Source organism: Triturus cristatus, chromosome 12 (assembly GCF_964204655.1).
Source record: "Triturus cristatus chromosome 12, aTriCri1.1, whole genome shotgun sequence".
In the NCBI taxonomy this organism is placed as follows: Eukaryota; Metazoa; Chordata; class Amphibia; order Caudata; family Salamandridae; genus Triturus; species Triturus cristatus.
The window spans coordinates 163,518,028-163,540,540 of NC_140595.1; the positions used below are offsets into that span (position 1 = coordinate 163,518,028).

Below are 22,513 nucleotides of genomic sequence, written 5' to 3' on the forward strand. Positions count from 1 at the left end.
TAGTCCCATTGGTTTATGTACATGATATAAATGGAGGGCAAATGTGCTACATAATAGTAGTTGCCATATATACAAGCATGATGTGTTCTGACAGCTAGAACTGCCGACTTTGGTGCTGGAAACCAAGGTTCGAGCCTCGGGGTCCCCGCCACATCCTGTGATTATGGGCAAATAACGTAATCTCCCTGAGCCTAGCAAAAAAAAATAAAAAAATGAATGTGTCCTTGTGTAACGTTACCGGTGCTCATGTAAAGCACTCCAATACCTTCGGGTCGAGTTCGCGCTATATAAAAAGCTGTTTGTATGTTGATTACTAAGGGACGCTTTAATCATTAGGGGAGATGGGACATACAGCGGAGAGGCCACAAATCAGCAGGAGGGCACCCCCCCCCCCCCCCCAAAAAAAGTTTGCTGCCATAACTTAGTCGAGCACTCATTGCTCGCTCTTGTCAGCAACGCAGCCCTTGTGCTGCGCTGCAATCGGAGTGGTTTACGAGGGGTTTCCAATGCTCCCCGAACTACTCACAAATAATACTAACCAAATTATATAAAAATCGCATTCTATTTAAAATCAACGGATATCTTTAAAAAGGACAGGTTATATCGCTCACCTCCCGCCTCCCTCTATACATATATGCCACCCCTTGCCCCGGATCTATCCCCACCCGCTGTCCTTCTCCATCCTCCGTCTGCCCCTGGGATTCCTCACCAGGATTCTGCCTATATCGCCACCACCGCTCCTTCAGCAGCGTTATAGCGGCGTCCGTTACCAGGGCAACAATCAGGTTGAAGGACCGTGTGCACAGTGCTTGTGTTGACATGTTACGACGACCGTAGACTGATACTCACAGGGAATGGCGCAGCCATATTGGAGTGTAGCCGACAGTCAAATCTTAGTTGTACGTGAAAGGGCAGAAGTATGAAAGCTCGAATTAGTACGACCCAGGATTACATTTATATTGCAAAACTTCAATAGCGAGTGTCTTCATATTTTTAAGTGTATGTATTTACTTTCGATTTCATACGATTGATTTAATTGCTTTTTTAACTGCAAAACGTTTTTAATATTTGCGAACAGAAGTATGTTGGTTGTTATTACGTTTATCAGTAGTCTATACTTTTGCCTTTAAAGATGGCGACTTTGATGATGTCTGACTTTACTTTCTGCTTGCAGCAAACGTGCCATTATGCATTGGGCATTTATGTATTGCATATGATACAAGTCACATCATACCTACAAGTCAGGAGTTTTGGCTTTATCTATGGTTGCTAGTTGCATAAGACAAATAAGCAGCAACTATGGCTTCTATATAATATAGAAAAAACTTCCACTTAAAGCCCTGGTGAACCATGACAATGTTGCTGCGCCTTAGTTTCAAAAAGAGAAGGGAAATCCAGAAAGAAAATTGTAATGTTAGTTTGGTTCCCCAGTGAAGAGAAGTAGTCAGGATGAGGTTCCAACCTTCTTTTATTGATTATATATCGCACGCTGCATTTTGCGATGCAGCGTGCGCTACGAAATTCGTTTTATTTATTTAATTGTTTACTTACCTGCAATTATCCATATTCCGGTTTTTAGAAACCCCCACCCTGCCCCTCCCCCGCCCTGCCTTACCGCCCCACGGAACTCCCTCCACGGGCCGCGGCTGGCGTCCAATATGGCCGCTACACGCATTTGCGTGTCTACGTAGTGCGCATCCACTAGACCGCGACACTACATATCTCTCCCTTTTATACCACACAAAACTAATTACATAACAGTTCATAGTCTTTAAACTTGGATGGTCTCACCACCGCTCGACCAACTCGGGTACATCTTACCGGGGTAGTGTGTCCTTCTCGGCCCCCTTCTACGACTGGGCTCCCCCTTCTTCCTTCTTGGGTACCTTTTCCTTCTCTGTCTCATTCTCGCCCACTTCCCTGGTCCTTTCCTCCGTTGTTGGTCCTTCTCGTACTTTCCTCTCGCTGTTAAGGTCTTCAGGAACACTCTCTTCATTCTCTCCATTAGGAGTTTCTATTTTGTTTCTCGTGTCCACTGGCGATGTCGTTCCTTCCTTGTCCTCGCGGGGCCACTGTAGGATTTTGTTGCATTTGGCCATACGGTCCTGGGACCACACATTTCCATCGCTGAGCAACGCCGCTCGGTCATACACCTCTTCCACTCTTAGGGGTGGGGAGTATTTGCTGTCTCCCTTTCTTTTGAGTACTGCCAACTTTACTCTGACCCACTCCCCTTTTTCTAAGGCTGTCTCTTTCACGTTTTTTCTGCGGTTGTAATGTTCTGTATATATCCTCTGTGCTTTCTCCAGGTTGTGTTGCACCACTGCTGGAGACCATTTGCTCGTGATTGTCTTCTCTTTCCATGCGACATTGTCTTTGGTGAAGGGTTGCCTTCCTCGTAGAATTTGAAACGGGCTGTACCCCGTGCTAGTGGGGGTGATGCGGTAGGCCCATACCGTGCTTTGTATTCCTTTTCCCAGTCTTTGCCTCTGGAGATGGCTGCCTGTATGGAGCCCATTATCACCCTCTTGAACCTTTCTACTTGACCATTGCTGGCAGGGTGATATACCGACGTGTGTTTGAGTAGAATGCCATTTCTCTCTGCAAATCTGGTCCATTTGTCCGAAGTAAATTGGGGTCCGTTGTCACTAATTATGGCTCTGGGGATGCCTCCCTGAGGAATATCGTTGTGAGAAATCGGAGTATTGTGTCAGTGTCCATTTCTTCTTGAATGTGTATCTCTGGCTGAGTATTTGTCCCTTATAACACATATGTACTTGGGGATTCCCTGGTTGTCGAGTACTGGCCCCAAGATGTCCACTGCCACTTCTTCCCAGGGATTACTGGGGTTCGTGAACCTTCCTAGAGCAGGTCTCATTGGTTTCAGGATTTTGTCAGCTCCTTGGCATTGCACACAGTCTCTTACATGTCTCTCCACCTGTAGATCCATTCCTGGCCACCAATACGTTTGTTTGGTTCTTGCTTTAGTCTTCACGATTCCCAGGTGCCCTTCATGTATTATTGTCAAAAGATATGGTATTACATTCGCTGGTGGGACCCCTCTGTTTCCTCGGTACACAAACACTCCATCATTTCCCACCGACAACTCATCCCTGACCTCGTAGAATTGTCGAAGTTGAGGCGTCTGTTGTTTCCTATCGGGCCACCCTTGAACTATGCATTTCTTGATTTCTTCCAGGTCTCTATCTGCTTCATAAGCGTCCCTCCATTCTCGTCTGCTTATTGCCCGTTCCGGATCTTCTGTCAAGGCTACCATCACATCATCTTCTTCTGTGCCGTTGGTGGCACTTTCCATTGCTGATGCTCTGCTGAGATAATCTGCTATCTTGTTTCTTGAGCCTGGTATGTATTCCACATCATAACGATATTCCAAGAGTTTCAATGTCATTTTCGCTATGCGGGGTGTCGCGCTGGCATGTCCGCTTGACGTTAGTACTTTCACTAATGGTTTGTGGTCCGTTTTCAGTAGGAATCTCGTGCCCCACAGGAACTGGCGATACTTCCCCATGGCCCATACTGCGGCCAACATCTCTTTCTCTATCACGCTGAACTTTTGTTCTGAATTCGTTAGTGACCTGGACGCGAAGCTGATCGTCTCCTTCATGCCGTCTTGTCTCTCTTGCATGAGCACTGCCCCTAACCCTTTTTCGCTGGCGTCCGTCATCAATATCGATTTTCCTAGGGGATCGCACCCTTGTAGCGGGATAGCCTGGCTGATTTCTATTTTAACCGTGTCAAACTCTTCTTGTGTGTCTTCCGTCCATGCAAAAGCTGTTTTCTCCCTCGTGAGCTGCCTCATGTGGTGCGTTTTCGTGGCAAAGTGCTGGACGAACTTACTGTAGTATTCCGCCATCCCTAGGAAGGATCTTACTTCTTCCTTGGTGGTGGGCGGAGGAGCATCGCAGATGGCTGTCACGTTCACTTTTTTTGGTGTTCTTCCCTTTTCTCCGATTTCATGCCCCAGGTAGGTGACTAATGACATGCCAAAATGGCACTTCTCCCACTCTGCTGTTAGTCCGTTTTCCTCTAGGATCCTAAGTACCGCATCCAGCTTCTCGTCGTGGTCTTCTTGTTCCTTCCCCATCAATAGGATGTCATCTTGGAAGTATTGTACTCCCTCTATGTCTCTGAACAGACGGGCCATTAGCTTTTGAAAAATTGCTGCTGCTGATGCCAGACCAAAGGGCATGCGGCAGAACTGATAGCACCCAAATGGTGTTATGAATGACGTCAGTTTCTTACTCGTGGGGTGCAGGACTACCTGGTGATACGCCGACTTTAGATCGATGGTGGAGAACCATTTCACTCCTTTTGTTCGTGCCAGCATTTCCTCTATGCGTGGTAGCGGGAACTTCTCCACCACGATACATTTATTGAGTTCTCTGAGATCCACACATAAGCGCACCTTGCCCGTCGGTTTCATGGCCACCACCAATGGTGCCAACCATTCCGCGCTGTCGATGGGTTCAATAATTCCTTCTTCCTCCAGTCGGTGTAGCTCCTGTTGCACTGCCTCTCTCACTGTGATCGGTATGTTTCTCACTTTGTGTGTCACAGGGTGGGCATTCTCCTTGAGCACAATTTTGTGGGTAAATTTTCCCAATTTCCCTATCTTGTCACCAAATATTTTCGGGTATTCGCAGTCCCGCTGCCTTAGACCATTTTCCTTCCAACGTTACTAACACTTGGGTGTCTCATCCCGGATTCAGTTGCATTCCCAATTCTCCTTGGTTCATCCACCCTAGGACCGAGGGTCCTTTCTCTGCAACGTACAATTTGCACTGGACGTTGCGTTCTTTGAATTGAAAGAGCAGTCTTTGGAATCCTACCATTGGGATAGGTTCCCCCTTGTATGTGACCGGTCGTATGTCGGGAGGTTCCAGATGTGAGCCTACTTTAGGTTCAAATTTCGCATTCCACACTGATCTTTGGACGATAGTGTATGGGGACCCCGAATCCGCTACTATAGTGATTTCCACTCCTCCGATGTGAATGTCGCACTGGGGTTTGCGAGACCTTCTGCCGTCAATGCCTAGCACTTGGTCTTCCACGCAAAGGACGTCGTTGTCTTCCTCTTGACCCTCTTCTTCCTCACCTAGGTCTTGTGCCACGTATTTCACTGCACGCTGTTTCCACTTCCTTCAACACACCTTCTCATAGTGACCTACCAGGCCGCAGAACGCGCACTTTGCTCTGAAGGCGGGACATCATTTGTCATGTGCTGCATGGTTCGGGCTCCCACACCTGTAGCACTTCGACGTTCCTTCTTTGTCTTGTTTCCACGTTTGTCCTGGTTTTCCTTTCCCTTTGTGCGTTCCCTTGTTTTCTCCTGGCGCCGGTTTTCCTCTTCCATATTGGACGGCGTCCTCCACCTTGTTTATCGTGGGTCTCGGGACTTGTTCTCTCTTCGCTGCGTCTGCGCAGCGCTTGGTTAGTTCTGCCCTTTTTACGATGGCTATCACGTCTTTTAGCGTCGCATCTCCACTTGCCCACAATTTATCCTGCACCGTCTTGCTTGTTGTGTGCATTACTATTTGGTCCTTTTCAAATTCGTCGTGTAGAGCTCCGAATTTACACGTTATCGCTAGCTTCCTTAGTGCTGCGACGTAGTCGTCTATCGTTTCCCCCGCTTCATGTTTCCTCTGCTGGAAATTTTGGCGGTCGATAGATGTGCATACTGTGGGGCGATAGTGGTTGTCTAAGTCTTCGATGGCGTGTTTGAACACATCATCGTCTGCTGCTGGTCGGGTGACCGGTGTTAAGTTTTGGAATACTCGTATGCCTTCTGGTCCCAGATTATGTAAGAGTATCCTCTTCCTCCGGCTGCTGGAAAACGCCTCTTCATTCTCGTCTTCCAATGCTTCGAGGTAATTTTTGAAATATTCTCTCCAGTCCTCCCATTCATTTGAGGCTCCCCTGGCCTTGGTAGGAACGGGACTGGTGTCGTTAGTCCTGACGCCTGTGCGCACATTTTGGCTCGCTCCCTGTTCTCTCCTGCCTGTTTTCTAGGACTGCCTGGCGCTTCCGTCCCTTCTCCTCTTCTTCGGGTCGTCCGGGTCTCTTCAGTGCCTTCTGCGCTGTTCCTCCCTGATTCCGCCAGGGCCTCCTCTATGTCTTGCTCCGGTCTGCTTGCTTATGCTTCCTTGCGACTGGTCGGCACCCTTGCTTTCCTCGTGCCTCCCTCTGGCTTCCGTCTGCCACTGCCGCGCTCTCTCGTGGTGTCCTGGTGTCTCTCCTGTGACCTCCTGGTGTACCTGCTACAGTAGGGCGTCGTCCCCTCCGGCTCTCCTGCTGGTGGGGGTCTCTCCTCCTCTGGGTGTCCTTCAGGGTTGATTCATCCCACCCTCGTCGCCACTGTAATGTTTGTTTGGTTCCCCCAGTGAAGAGAAGTAGTCAGGATGAGGTTCCAACCTTCTTTTATTGATTATATATCGTTTAACACAAGAGAGCGCCGGGCATACTGCTTCGATCGCTCTAATCCGCCTCGCGCGTTCTCGCGCATGCGCAGTAGCGTCCAATATGGCCGCTACACGCATTTGCATGCCTACGTAGTGCGCTTCCACTAGACCGCGACACTACAAAAATTACTCTTTAAAGGATTTCCCTTCCTCTACAACACTCACCATTAATTTGTAAACTAAATTCTGTACGCATACTAATGATAGAAAATTAGAACATTGCATGATATATGTTGCTTTTGTGATGTATTTGTGATTCGTGCTTTATTCAGTAAGTATAAACCGCTTGAGTGTTTCTTTTAGCTAGATAAATACACATACATATGGGAATTAGCGAAGGAATAACATTTTATTAGCCATTTCTATGTATTAATTACGTTTTGTGTTTCTTTTGCTTAAGTTGACCATTTGGGCCTGCCACAAGATGGCTGCCTCCTGTATCCGACGGGACTAACTCCATTGCACGAGGTTTTGGGTGAATTGCGCCTGCGCCAACACAAGTTACAGTGGCCTCTTCGTGACCCTAACCAGACTGTACCCACCAAGGTCGCCCCGGGAAGCAAGCCAGCTTCTCTGAAGAACAATAAGATGCCTCTTGAAACCGGAATAAGCAGGAGTCATGACCTAAGAGACATTATTTCGTGAGAACCCTGTTGGACGATCTCTGATTGTCCAATAAGTGAAGTCGGAAACCAATATTTGTAACTTTTGACAATGATTTCCTACTCTAAATTACGGTAGAATAGTGAGGTCAGGAGTCGCTCGCTTTTTGGCTTTCCAATTTCCTGACGTTATGCTGACGGAGAGGACGGTGACACTGCAGGACAGCTGTGTCCCTGAATCTTTGACAGACTGAACGGATGCCTACATTTTGACTTCGATGACGACAATTAGCCAGAATAGGTAAATATGACGATTGGCGGCTTGAATAAACGAATGATTTAATTTGCATTATTTAAATAAAGATTGATTTGATTAATTATCAAACGAGTTGGGTTGTTTATTCATATAAAATGTATTAATTCAGAGTAATAGAGGATCAGAAATTCACCTAAACCAGCAACTAGCAGATCCATGGCCAATCTATGAGAGGAATGCCAAAGGTGGAATCTAGGGCCTAATGAGTCGAAAGTTATGTAGAATTATTGCTCATTGGGGTAAAGAGGTATTTCCTTTCATATCAGCGTTTGGAAGATAACCACATCCCAGAAACACCATAATACCAACATTCACTCACCATCAATCTGTGTTTCTCGGGAAGCGATTATCTTCCAAACGCTGACATGAAAGGAATTACCTCTTTCCCTAATGAGCAACAAATCTACGCAACCTTCTGATACTCATTAGGTCCTGAACTTCACTTTTAGTAATCCTCTCATAAAACGGGATGGATCAGTTAGTTGCTGGTTTAGGTTGATTTCCAATTCCCTAATTTACCTTCAAATTAATAATTTTTCAATGAATAAACAACCCAACTCATTATGTAGTGGCTCAATTCAATCTTTATCTAATTAATGCAAATTAAATCATTCATTTATTCAAGTCGCCAATCATCATATTTACCTATTCTGGCTAATTGTCGTCCTCTAAGTCAAATCTGGTAGTCTCGCAAATCTATGCCCATCAAATTTAGTGATTTCAGTTCATCAGGAGTTTGGGCATTAATTCAGTCCGTCAAAGATTCAGGGAAACAGCTGTCCTGCAGCGTCACCGTCCTCTCCGTCAGCATAACATCAGGATATCGAGAAAAGCCAAAACGAACCAGCACCAACCTCTCTATTCTACCATAATTTATAGTAAAATCATTGACAAAATGTAACAAATATTTGGTTTCCAGCTCCTCTGATTGGACAATCGAAGATCGTCTGACAGGGTTCTCATGAACTAATGTCTCTTAGATCATCAGTCTTGCTTGTTCCGGTTTTAAGAGGCGTCTTATTGTTCTTTCGAAAAGCTGGCTTGATTCACAGGGCGACCTTGGGGGGTACAATCTGGTTAGGGTCATGACGAGGCCACTGTAGCTGGCGTTAGCGCAGGCGCACTTCACCCAAAACCTCGTGTAGCGTTGACAGTCAAGTTAGGAACCGGAGGCAGCCATTTTGTGGCAGGCCCAAATGGTCAACTTAAGCAAAAGAAACACAAAACGCAATTAACACATAGAAATAACTAATAAAATGTTATTCCCTCATTAATATCCATATGTGTGTGTATTTATCTAGCAGAAAGCAACACTCAAGCGGTTTATACTTACTGAATAAAGCACAAATACATCACAAAAGCCACATATATCATGCAATATTCTAATTGCCTATCATTAATATGCGTACATAATTTTTTTTTTTGAATTACCCACTCCAGCAATAGCAACTTCCCACTGGCCATCTTTGACACCTTCTCCGCAGTCGCAATAGTGCAAATAGAGGAACTTGTACAGACCAACGAATCCGGCTCACCAGATGAACGTGCCCTCCCTTAGTGCTTAAGCCCATCTCAAATACCATAGCCTCTAAACTTAATGATATTTTTAATTCCATGTTTATCTCACGTATCTGTAAAGATGCTCCCGTCATTATTAGTAGATTGAAGTATATTTATTGCAGAGCAAGCAGGTACATCTTCTCATCACGATGCCTTATCTGTAACTGTCTTCTCTAAGATCCAGAAAACACACTCAAGGACACACAGCAGCCGTAACCATAGTAATAGTTACTAGGAAGCTGTGATGCCCCATCTCCTCCCTTTTAATCATAAAAACAAACTAGAACAATATAACTAATATTTACAATCCTAAAAGCTACTTAACAGAGTCTACCTAAGTAATTATGGTTTTGTTCAACTTCAGAATACAAGAATAATGTGTGACACAAAATACTAAATAAAGGTAGATATTCTACCCCCCTTCTTTACAAAAAATAATTACATAGCATCATTCCTATATCTCATTGGTAATCTTATTGCTCTACCAGCACGTGTCATTCTTCCAGAGCTACTAGAAGGTTGCATAACCTTACAAGAAGGTTGAACATCAACTCTGGGAGCAATCCTTACAGATTGGGAATTAATATTATCAATATCTTGGTCACAACCTCAAATTCATTGAAGAAGATAATTTTGCTGCACCTTTTCTTTAAATTACATCACTGTACAAATGTTCCCATCACTCAATTCAGCAGACTTGGAAAAAGGTATTACTACACGTAAAGGTGCAGAATATTTACTTTGTCCTTTTTTTACTTTAGAACTGAGTTTTACTTTGACCCAATCACCTGCCTTAAGTTTAACGTCACATGTGTTGTGTGATTTATCAAAGTTACCCTTACAGGTTTCATGCATTTTCCTTATATTTGATATAACAACAGCTAGTGACCATTTTCCACAAGACTTCATGGTGTTCCAAGCAACATTATCTTTGGTTCTCTCCCTTGTAAGATTCTAAAAGGACTGTAACCAGTACCAGTGGGTGTAATCCTGCAAGCCCATAGTGTACTAAAAAGTTATTTTTCCCATTTTTTTCCAGCATACAATGATTACTGTACACTGCCCATTATAACTCTGTTGAACCTTTCCACTATACCATTCCCTGCCGGGTGATACACTGGGGCTTTCTTCCCACAAATGCCATTCCTCTCCTAAAATTGTGTATATTTTCCAGATGAAAATTGTGGTCCATTGTCACTTAGAATTACCTTTGGAATTCCTTCACGCAAAAACACACTTTCTAAAAATTTGATGACTTGCTTTGTGTCAAAATTTTCAGTTATTTCTATTTCTGGCCACTTAGAGTAATCATCAATAACTACCAAAACATGTTTGTGATTACCTTTATCATCATCAATTGGACCTAGCCAATCAATGCTAAGATTTTCCCAAGGCTGATCAGGAAGATGTCATATGTCTTGTACCAAGAGTGGGTCTGAGTACCCGTTGAGTTTTATCCGAATCTTGGCATATGGCGCATTGTTTGACAAACTTCTCTATGTCTCTGTCCATGCCTGGCCACCAATATAAAATGTTTTCTCTGGTCTTTAGTTACTGATGCCCAGATGACCTTCATGATTTAAATCCAGAATTTTGGATCGTAATATTGTGGGAACCACAATTTTTTCTCCCCTGCAGATAAAACCAGCATCGTCAATAGATAGTTCACTTTGTATTTCCCACATAGCTCTCAATTCTCCTTGGCTTTTATTTTTTATGGGCTAACCATGAGTAATGAAGTTTGCCTCTTTATTTAGACATTCATCATGTGCATACTCACTGTTTCATTCCTCTTTGGAGATAGCATTTGTATTCTCATATACTACTGCCACATTAAAATCTTCCCAATCATTTTTCTCAAAACATTCATATGGTAAGGGAGATCTAATTAAGTAGTTTGCTACTTGATTCCTCTTTCCAGGAAGATATTCGACATCATACATAAAATGCAAGTTTTAAATTCATTTTGGCTATTCTTGGGGTGGCCTTTAATACACCATCAGATGTTAAAACCTTAAGCAGTGGTTCATGATCAGTACGTAGGATGAATTTAGTGCCCCACACAAATTGTCTGAATTTTTCCATCGACCATACTGTAGCTAACATTTACTTCTCTATAACAGAATATCTTTCCTCTGTTGGGGATAATGATCGAGAAGCAAAGGCTATAGTTACTTCTTGCCCACTGTCGTCAATTTGGGATAAAACTGCTCCTAAACCTTTTCCACTCGCATCTGTGGTGATAATACTTTGTGCAAGGTTGTCAAAGGCTTGGAGAGGAAAAGTTGAGATAAGATCATTTTTTATTTTCATGAAATCTTCTTCAAGTTCTTTGTTCCATGTGAACTCTTTTTTTAATTTAAGTAATTGTCTTAAGTTGTAAGTCTTTTTGGCAAAATTCCATACAAATTTAGAGTAGAATTCAGCCATACCAAGAAATGACCTTAACTCATCTTTTGACTTGGGTACTGGTGCATTTTCAATGACTTCAATCAACTTCTTTTTTGGAGAAATCCCTTCCCCACTTACTTCGTGTCCAAAGTACTTTACAGATTTCATCCTGAATTTACGTTTTTTAAATTCGGCTGTTAATCCTTTCTCCGATAAAATGCGAAGAACATTCTTTAATCTTTCATCATGCTCGTTGTGACCCATAATGAGTATGTCATCTTGGAAGTACGTCATACCTTTTAATCCTTTAAACAATTTGCGCATTAATCATTGAAACACGGCAGCAGCAGAAGCTAAGCCGAAGGGCATACGTACAAAATGATAACATCCAAAAGGAGTTATGAAAGCTGTTAAGCTTCTGCTGCTGTCGCGTAACTGAATTTGATGGTGTGCAGATGTCAGGTCTATTGTCGAAAACCACTTAATCCCTTTGGTTTTGGCTAATAATTCATCAATTCTAAACTGGTACAGCATTGTCTTTAAGTACAATTTTATGTGCAAAACCACTCAGTTTTCCCACATTGCCAGAAAAGACACTGGGAAACTGTTTTACAATATCCTTAACAAGATTGTCATCTGTTTGGTTAAAAGCATAACTTGGTCATCCATTTTAGGATTAAGGATGATTCCAAGTTCTCCTTGATCAATCCATCCTAATACAGATGGTCCTTTTTCTGCAACATATAATTTACCCATAGCATTTCTGTCTTTAAACTTGAATTCAAGATCTACATAACCTACCATAGGTATCTTTTCACCAGTGAAGGTTACTGGTTGTGTTGGGAACGTGTTTACTTGTCACGAGTAGTCACGAGCGGAGTTCTGCATTCCAGCTCGTGACTGACTCGTGTTGTGGAAGGAATGTTTAGCTTTGAAACATGGTAGAAGGTTGGGTATGAGCGTTTGGGGGTTGAAACGTTATTCTAGGCTTGAACTGGTTGTATGCAGACGTGCTAATAAACTTCACGTCTTTCTTCACCTTCCTGGTCCGTGTTTCCTTTTCCTATGGATACCGCGCTTCCTACACTGGCGACGAGCGGGATGTGGAACCATATTTAAATCCAATCCGGAATATATATTTTTTTTTTTTCTCCTGGGAAGCTACGATCTCATTCGGAAGGATTTTATTTTTATTTAAGGGACCCGGGAACCGTGAAAGGAAGACGGAAAAGCAATTCCCTTACTTCTATACGTTTTTCCTTGTACCTTTCTGCTCAAGGATCCTACCGGCAAGCCATCATCGTCATGGTTAGAATCCTGGAGGAGCAAACTTTGTCATCGTTGTGAAGCGTATGAGGGACGCATGCTGACGTGAGCGCAGCGCGTCAACATACATAGGGGAGATCTCTCTTGTTTCCTGGCAACAACCGGAGTACACATCCTGTGTACAAGGACGCACGCTGATTTTAACGCAGCGCGTCAATATATGTGCATTGGAGTTGTTTCCTGGCAACTACTCGTATACACATTTCTTTGATGAGGACGCATTAGACGATCCTTCTGCATCGTTTCCTGGCAACAGTAAATAAGAATACATACTGTGGTTCGCTTACATGGAAAGCAGCTTATAGGGTAATATTTACTATTTTGGTGACACGCACACCGTGTGTCATTCATATTGTGACTACTCCTAGATCCAATTGTTCTTATATGACTTGTTTTGGTTTGTGCTAATACAGTCACAACGTTATTTAATATAGCTGTTATATATTTTTTTTCTTTCTTTAATTATTATTATTATTATTATTTTTTTTTTTTCGCCATGTCTGGCATTGTTCCTCCTCCATCATTTCTAACTGCTCCTGGTGATCCTCCCATGTCTTGGGAAATATGGGAACCTGTGTTCTTAGCATATGTAGAAGTGTTAGAGGGTGAGGAATGTGAACCAGAGAGGAAACTCTCGCTTTTGAAACACTGTTTAGGTGGGATTGCATTGAAAGAATTTAAAAGCTTACCTGCACTGATTAATCCTGGCAATATTAACGTGTATGATTATGCATCTTCACAACTGAACTTGCGATACGGAAAAAAAAAAACCATTGTAATGGAAAGATTTATATTTTATTCACGGAAGCAAAAAGATGAGGAACCCATTGAAGATTTCGTATCAGCTCTAAGATCTTTGGCTATCACTTGTGATTTTGAGCATATTTGTTATGAACAAGTGTTACGAGATCAAATTTTAATGAGGACAAACAATAAGAAAGTGCAGGAGCGTCTTTGAACCACATCAGACATGTCATTAAACAATGCTATTGATATTGCGAAATCAATTGAATATTCTGAAAAATTCGTAAAAGAAATTAGAGGAAGTGACAAAAATGATGTATTCAATGTTACTAAAGATTCCGATAAACAAAGGAAACATTTTCCACAAAAGACTGACAAGCCGATAAAAGTTGATGGTAAAGCCAAAAGTAAAAAATACGAAAAAAACACTTATCCACTACTTTGTTACAGATGTGGGAGTGACAGCCACTTAGCTGATTTTAAGAATTGTCCTGCCATAGGGAGAGTTTGTACAAAATGTAATAAGAAGGGTCATTTTGGGAAATTTTGTAAATCAATTCCTAGAAAAGTCAATTACATGTATGATGATAACGATGATCCAGGAGATGATAATGAGCATGTAGTCAACACGGTTATTAACATGTGTGACGGGGGTGAGGGTAATACGTTTCCTTCATGTTTCATTACTGTAGGTGACATTGATTTAGAATTTTTTGTAGATTCTTGTGCTTGGTACACCATTATTTCGCTAAATATTTTTCGTAACAATTGGCCAACAATGGTTTTGTCTCCACCTGATGTATCTCCTGGTGGATATACTGGACACAAAATTGACCTGGTTGGGTTTTTTTGCACAAACTTAACATTTTCCGGTCGTCACACTTTTGGGAAGGTATATGTAGCAAGATCAGGTTTGTCACTTTTAGGATGGCCCCACCAACACCAATTAGGAATTAAAATTGATCCCAGAGCTGACCCCCCTGTCTACGTAGTAGATGCCTGCAGTATTAATCACAATCAAGATCCTCAATTTGTAAATAGATTGAAAGGATCTTTTCCCGAGGTTTTTAGTGGAAAGTTGGGAAGATACAAAGGGTTTGAACATGTCATCAGTTTACAAGAAAATGTAGTTCCTGTGCGCCACAGAGTGAGAAATGTTCCTCTCACTTACGGGGGCAAATTGAAGGACATGCTCACGGAGCTATGTAGTAAGAACATTATTGAGCCTATTGAGTCATCACCTTGGGTTTCTCCCATTGTGATTTCGGTTAAGTCTTCAGGTGAGCTTAGGTTATGTGTGGACCTTCGCAGTGTAAATAACCCAATTTGGGTGGATGCTCATCCTTTACCTAATCTCCATGAGATGGTTTCCACCCTAGCAGGGGCTCAGGTGTTTTCCTGCATTGATTTAGCTAGTGCTTATCACCAAGTGGTCCTCTCTGAAGAATCTAAAAATATCACCGCTTTCATCACACTCGAAGGGCTTTACAGGTATTGCCGCATGCCTTTTGGCCTTGCTAGCGCAGCATCAGTGTTTCAGAGACTTATGAGAGATACTTTGGAGGGATTAAATGGAGCGATAGCATTTCAGGATGACATCCTTGTTTATGGTAAAAATAATGAGGAACATGATTCAAATTTAATAAGTGTAATTGCTGCTTTGGCTCAAAAAGGTCTGACCCTTCGTCTTGATAAATGTAAGATCAAAGAAAAAGAAGTAGAATATTTAGGACATACAATAAGTGGAAATGGAATCAAACCCAAACGGAATCATATTGAGAGTATTGTAAATGCTCCCACACCTGTGTCTAAAGAACAACTTGTAGCTTTTTTGGGTCTCATAGAATTCTTTGCCAAATTCATACCAGATTTTGCACCTAAAGTAGACCCATTTAGGTGTTTATTAAAGAAAAATGCAAAATTCATTTGGACCACAGATATGTCTAAAGCGTTTCAAGATTTAAAGGATTTCATAGTGAAAGCCCCGTGTCTTAAACCTTTAATGTGTGGCAAACAATGTATTATCATGGTGGATGCCAGCAGTACTGGGTTAGGTGGTGTTCTTTTACAAAGAGGCAATGGTAAAGAATGGGTTGTAGCATATGCTTCAAGAGCTTTGAGAGATGCAGAAAAACATTACTCAGTTATAGAGAGGGAACTTTTGGCTTGTGTTTGGGGAGCTGAACATTTCAGAACCTTTTTGTGGGGTACTAAATTTACCATTAAAACCGATCATAAGCCGCTTGTTTATTTAATGGCACCAGGTGGTGGACGTACTGTGTCTGCACGTCTTGCAAGACTGGCTTCGAGATTACAGTCTTTCCAATTTCAAATTGAATATGTCCAGGGTAAAGCCAATGTACATGCTGATTGCATGTCCAGATTAATTCCACCCACGGCATTACCAGACAAAATCAAAGATGATGATTGTGAAGTAGCGTTTACCATGGGTGATATGAACTTAGTGTTTGGTAAACATGTTGGTTTGCAAGAAAACATTTGCTTGCAAGAAATGGAAAAAGATTCTGAGTTAATTAATGTCAAGAAGTATGTGTTTCAAGGTTGGCCTGATCAGAGGAAGTTATCTGGAGATATGATGGGTTTCTCTAAGGTTCAAGAAGAACTAGCTGTCGAAAATGGTTTGGTGTTGAGGGGTGACAAGATTATTCCTCCTTTTTCTCTCAGGAATACAATTCTCGGAATCGCTCATGAAGGGCATTTAGGGATTTCATTTACCAGGAGACGTGTCAAGGAATCCTTTTGGTGGCCAAGCATTGATGCATCAGTTGATCATTTTGTACGTTCGTGTGTTTATTGCTCCAACAGTGACAAGTCAGCTGTGGCTTTACGTCCTGAACCTCATCCTGTAGAATTTCCGCTTGGTCCTTGGTGTAAACTTGGGTTAGATATCATTGGTCCCTTCAATATTTTACCTAAGCACGAAGCTTTTGGAATAGTACTTATTGACTACTATTCCAAATGGCCGGAAGTTAAAATGGTAAAGGAAGTTACCTCTCAGAGTGTCATTGAATTCTTAGATGAAGTATTTTGTAGGGAAGGCATTCCTCAAGAAATTGTAACTGACAATGGGCCACAATTTATTAGCAAAGAAATGGAAGATTTTCTCATTAAATGTGGGATTACTCACAATAAGATTGCTGTTTTCCATCCTCAAGCGAATGGTCAAGTGGAGAGATTCAATCGTGTGGTTAAAGAGGCTATTCAATTGTCAGTTAAGGGTGGTTTGAATTGGCAGAATGCTTTGCAATCCATGTTGTTAGCATACAGGACCTCTCCAAACTCTGTTACCTTAGTCAGTCCTTTTGAACTGTTAAGAGGGCGTAAACCTAGCACTAATTTAATTCCTTGGTGGATGAAGAAGAACAGAAAGGGGCTCAGTGATTTTTTTAAAGTGGATTATGAAGCAGTGCAACGAAGAGTAGGATCATACAAAGCTAAAATGAAAGGTGAGATGGAAAGGAAATTGGGCTCATTAACCAAACAGGTGATCAAGGTAGGAGATTTGGTTCGCATAAAGAAAAAAGAAGGTGTAAGTAAAGGGTTGTCTATTTGGTCATGTCCAAGAAAGGTAATTGAAACATTTAAGACGCTGTCAGAGTTGATGGTGGCTCTGTCTGGAATTTAAACAGGGTTTCCTTGTTTAAGGGTGTTACTACTCACCAAGATGATCACACCAGTAATGTATTTCTGGATTTGGAGCATAATAATGACCATGAGGATTTATCTCCTTCCAGTTCTGTTTCTGATAATTCAAGAATTGGGCGCACTCATCGCCTTCCTGCTAGGTACAAAGACTTTGTCATGAATTAATCTTGTAAGCTATTTTAAAGTATTATTTGTGATGTTTATTCTTACTGTTGTTATATTGTTTTTTTTGTTGTTTTTTTTTAAGGGGGGGAGGTGTGTTGGGAACGTGTTTACTTGTCACGAGTAGTCACGAGCGGAGTTCTGCATTCCAGCTCGTGACTGACTCGTGTTGTGGAAGGAATGTTTAGCTTTGAAACATGGTAGAAGGTTGGGTATGAGCGTTTGGGGGTTGAAACGTAATTCTAGGCTTGAACTGGTTGTATGCAGACGTGCTAATAAACTTCACGTCTTTCTTCACCTTCCTGGTCCGTGTTTCCTTTTCCTATGGATACCGCGCTTCCTACAGGTTGTATGACAGAAGGTTTTAATTTTAACTCAAGAACATTTGCAAATTTGCTTTCCCATACACTATGTTGTATAATAGTGTACGGTGAGCCTCAGTCAGGTACGATTTGCAAATCAACTCCACCTATGTTTATATCACAAATTGTTTTTTTCTTGCCTGAGCCACTGACATTTAATACAATGTTTTCATCATCATTTATGTCATATATGCATAATATGCTGTCATCACTAGATGAGTTTCCATTCTAAACTTGTTCTTCAACTTTGTCATCTATACATCCCACTACTTTTTGTTACCTTTCTTAATTCTTCTTCTACAGGCTTTTGTAAAATGACCCATAATACCACAATAACCACATCTGGATTTCAAGGCAGGACACTATTTTTCATTTGTATTATGTCCTTTGTACCCACATCTGTAACATGTAAGTTGTTTTTCATCTTGGTAATTTCTTTTAAAAGTAGTACTTTTCTTATTGACTTCTTTGTAATTCCGTTTGTCAATTTATTTTATCATTTATGTTACTAATAACTTTACTAACAACATTGCTCTCTTCATTACTTTTAAGTGCAACTTGTGCACAACTTTTTGACATTTCTCCTTTCTTGACTATGGCAATAATTTCATTCAACGGTGCGTCTCCACAAACCCAAAGTTTTTCTTGGATGGCTGCGTTATTGGAATGCATAACTAATTGATCTCTGATGAACTATCATGCAAGTTGCCAAATTCACAATTAATAGATAACTTCTTCAAAGAAGACATTATCTTCAACAGATTCTGATTTATGCTGTTTCCTTTGAAAAAATGTGTACCTGTTGATTCCTACACAAACAGTAGGTTGGTAATGTGCATCAAGATCTTCTAAAGCTTCCAAAAATACATTACCCCCAGATCTTGCTTTCTTTTCCATCTAATAATAATAAATTCTAGAACCTTCAGGTTCTTAACTATACAATAACATTTTCTTTTTCCTGGATGCAGAAAATTCATCCTCACTCTCCTCTTCTAGAGCGGATAAATAATTGAGAAAGTATTCTTTCCAGTCTAACCATTTCAATCGACATTCACCAGGACGAACCAGAAATGGAACGGGAGAGACTAAACCATTACCCTGAGTAGCCATTCCAAAATGTGATTTGAATGCAATACTAAATATAATGTACTTCCACTGTGTAAATTACTATTATATAACTAGGCTGTAAAATGTTGCAATAAGGCCTAATGAATTGTAAGTATATACTCAAGGCATCAAAATTCGATAAGGCATCAAAAGTCAAGACTGTATGTAACAACAAGAATTGAATGTAAGATCGGTTAAAACGAGTTAATGTATGCACAATTATAACTGGTGTGCATATCACCGTAGAGTTAATTTATTTGACAAATAAACTCACAGTTACCACTATAAAAGGAAGAAGATGTCCGTTTAAAGTTTCTGCAAAGTTTCAAACCGCCACCGATTACTGTTAAATTGACTGTTTTCGTGTAAGCGTGTTCCGTTTTTTAATTTTTTTTATTAAAGTTCCTCTGGAGTGAAAATGAAAACGTGTAGGTTCTTCATAAATTCATATCCCTTCCGAAGTTGCCAAATTGTAAAGATGCTCCAGTCATTATTAGTAGATTGAAGTATATTTATTGCAGAGCAAGCAGGTACATCTTCTCATCACGATGCGTTATCTGTAACTGTCTTCTCTAAGATCTAGAACACACACTCGAGGACACACAGCAGCCATAACCATAGTAATAGTTGCTAGGAAGCTGTGATGCCACAGTATCTTACCCGTTTCTTGGAAAAGGGCGTCCAGTCTCCCGATGTTAAAAAAACCTATTCTTGACCCAGAAGATCCGGCTAATTATCGTCCCGTCTTCAGACTCCCCTTTCCCTTCAAAATTATCAAAAAGATTAGGAATACCCAGCTAAGTCAGCTCATCAAAGAGTATAACTGTCTCGATCCCACTCAAGTTGGGTTCAGATCGAAACACAGCACCGAGGCAGCCCTCATTAAGGCCACTGATGAACTAAAGTTTATCTTGGATGAGGGCGAATCGGCAGCACTAATCCTGTTAGATCTATCGGCGGTGGTACATCTGTTCATTATTTGGTAGATGCATTACCCCCACCAAACTCACAATGATGCCCTTAATTTTGAAATGCGTTTTTGAAAATATTATAACTGATTATAAAAATGCTTTTTACAACATCATATTGTTCAAAAAGGTTGTGAATCCATTTCTAGACTCCACTATTCCCAAACAAACCAAAAGCTGAAATTCATCAATTACATTTGTTAGAAACAATGTAAAACAAAATCCTAACTTCGTAAACTCATCCCAAGTTATTACACAATTACAAACTATTCATTCTAAGATACACCAGCTCTTTGACGGGTGGAAGCAGCATACCTGTAAAACAGTATCGAGGCATATCCTATATTGGCCACAATGGTAAACCACTCAGCAAAGAATAGGCTGTAATTTGTAAAAGTAAACACTTTCGCCCACTCCAGAGTCGTGTTAGCAGTGACTTTTCTGCACAATGATTTGTGGGGCCACCTTCCTCAAGTCATACTGAAGTATTGATACTATGGTGGAGCACTGGTAACTGACAAGCATAGATCCATACCAGCAGAAATATCATGTGCACCTTTCATAAGGTACTCCTGAAGCCGGACAGTGAACTGGCAAAGTTGTAGGCATAGACAGTTTAAAAGCACTGCGTGCAGCCACTGACCGCAAGGGTTAATGTCACTCATCCATTTCCTTTTATTGTGCTCCCAATCCAGTCTGCACATTGCTGGATCTACAAATATAACTTCTGTGCTTAGTAAATACCGCAGGACTTAAAAAAAATGTCCACGCTATAACAGTTTGACGGAGTAGATCCCCTGGTTTGAGTCGATTCAACCTTCGATTTGAGTTGATGGTAAAGGCATACATGGCAGATGTGGTACTGATACCCACTTCAGTGGTATCTTCCACTAAATTGCAGGAATGAATGAATGAATGAATACAGGTGGGATTTATAAAGTGCTGGACTCACCCCAGCAGGGGTATCTCCGCGCTTACAGCGAAAAGAAGCGAGAAAGTAGTTAGGTATTCATACTTTAAAAGAGTTTTGTTTTCAGTAGTTTTCTGAATTTAAGCAAGTCAGGGCACATACGTAACGCACTGGGGAGTGAGTTCCAGAGACGCGGGCTATGTAGGCAAAAGATTTGCAAACAAACAACCCCCTTAGCCTGTTTGTTTTGAGCTTGAACAAAGATAACTGCTGTCACAATCAAGAAAGTATTCAAGTCATTAAATATTGGCAGTTTCCCCCAATTTCCTTATAAAAGCCCCACGTGTGTGATGTGCGCCACCTTCAACCACTTCTGATCTTTTCAGCAGCTTTGCCACCAGAATAATCAGATTTATTGAACTCTTGTAGATTTGATTAGCCCCAAAATACCCACAATCTGTACTTCATTTGAAATAGGAATAGTTTGGACAACGGCAGTGATACGTGAAACAACTCACACTGCCACATCTATTTGAAAAAAACTCGAAATTATGTAGAGTAAATAATTTGGAAAAATTGTCCGATGTAATGTGCATCTCAGAGGAAACTATGCACATATGCATTTACGCCCTACGTAGTCCATCTTCAGCATTCTATGTAGACTTTCACCCCATATTCAAGTCATCAAGAAAAGACGAGTATTCAAATTCTAAAGCACGATCCCGCACTTTTTAGGTTCAGTGACCCTATGCGAATGTCCATAGTAATTTTCAATTTATTGACTACTTTGTTTTAATGGTGTGATTGTGTAAAAAGCATGAGCAAAGTTTATTTAATAACAGACATTTCAGTATGCTTTGGTCTGAGCGGTTTTCTCAATCATAGACTCCAATAGTCAAGACATTCATATTTCCCTACATTAATAACAGCTAGCAATGAGGCAGATATTGCCTTGCTCACCTTTGCCACTTGGCTGCTGAGGCCATGCCTTCCCTCTGCCGATGATCACTCACCAATCAAAAGCTTTGCTCCCAAAGAAGTTAAGATGATTCCTTTTAAAGTCCCAAAAGTCGGTCCATGGTTTACAGATCTCCAGAAATATTGTGGTTAAGACGAATTGCACACCAGACAAAAGCTCATTTGTGAGAACATGAAAATGTATCAATCCAAAAACTTGTTATATTGATGAAAATTCACATGGCTTCTAGTGGTTCGACGCAGTTCTGTATTCCAGGGTTTTAGTCAATTTCTCAAACTCATTGATGTCCAAGTTGTGTGACCAGAGGTGGTGAAATCTGGATCGGAGGAGCAGGGCCGCTACACATCCTTCTCCTGAGCACTTTGATAAGGTTTTTTAAAATTATTTTCTATAGGACATTCTGCCCAGTGTAGTCCAAGCTGAAGAATGTTAGCATCAGTTTTGTCGTGTGCATGATCGGTGGCTACCACTGAAATCTCCCTGTGCTGAAGCGGACCACCCAAACTTCGAAGCATACCACCAGCCCAACCCCGGAACAGTGGTTTTGGGTGAGTATCCCCTGCCCTCCCCGCAGCAGGGTGTTCACGTCCTCGCCAGCTCGCCTCCCTGGGGTGGAAGTCAGGAATGAGACCATAGCTATGGTAAGCGGGGTGAAGAGGGGGCGGCTCGAGTTCGGTGTCCATCACCCCCCTCCGAGCACTGAAGCCCTTTCACCACCTCTGTTCACCATTCACAGGGAGCAGCTCGTCGGCGTCATAACAAAGCCCAGGCCAGGAGAATGCGGTCTTGGGTTACTGATTAAAGACAGGCAGAAGTGACAAGGGAGGAGGCCGTGGCTGGGTGAGAGGCGCTGCCTGAGACGGATGTGTACACAGAGGGCATGATGCAAGATACCCCAAAGGAAGGGAAGTGTTCTCACCAAGGCATTACGGATTTATAGT

The 22,513-nt window shown here is 41.7% G+C and overlaps 1 protein-coding gene across 7 annotated transcripts in view; it reads right to left on the reverse strand.

Annotated features, from left to right (window-relative positions):
* The window catches only part of LRRC71 (leucine rich repeat containing 71), a 382,267-nt gene extending 360,324 nt beyond the window's left edge, over positions 1–21,943 (reverse strand). For 3 of the 7 annotated variants that reach the window (XM_085640082.1, XM_085640080.1, XM_085640079.1), the window contains exon 1: positions 21,554–21,943. In XM_085640082.1, the coding sequence (XP_085496208.1) occupies positions 21,554–21,579 (26 nt within the window). In that variant the 5' untranslated portion in view covers positions 21,580–21,943. The other 4 variants (XM_085640085.1, XM_085640083.1, XM_085640084.1 and 1 more) reach the window with 4 other exon arrangements.
* Between the last annotated feature and the right edge of the window lie 570 nt (positions 21,944–22,513).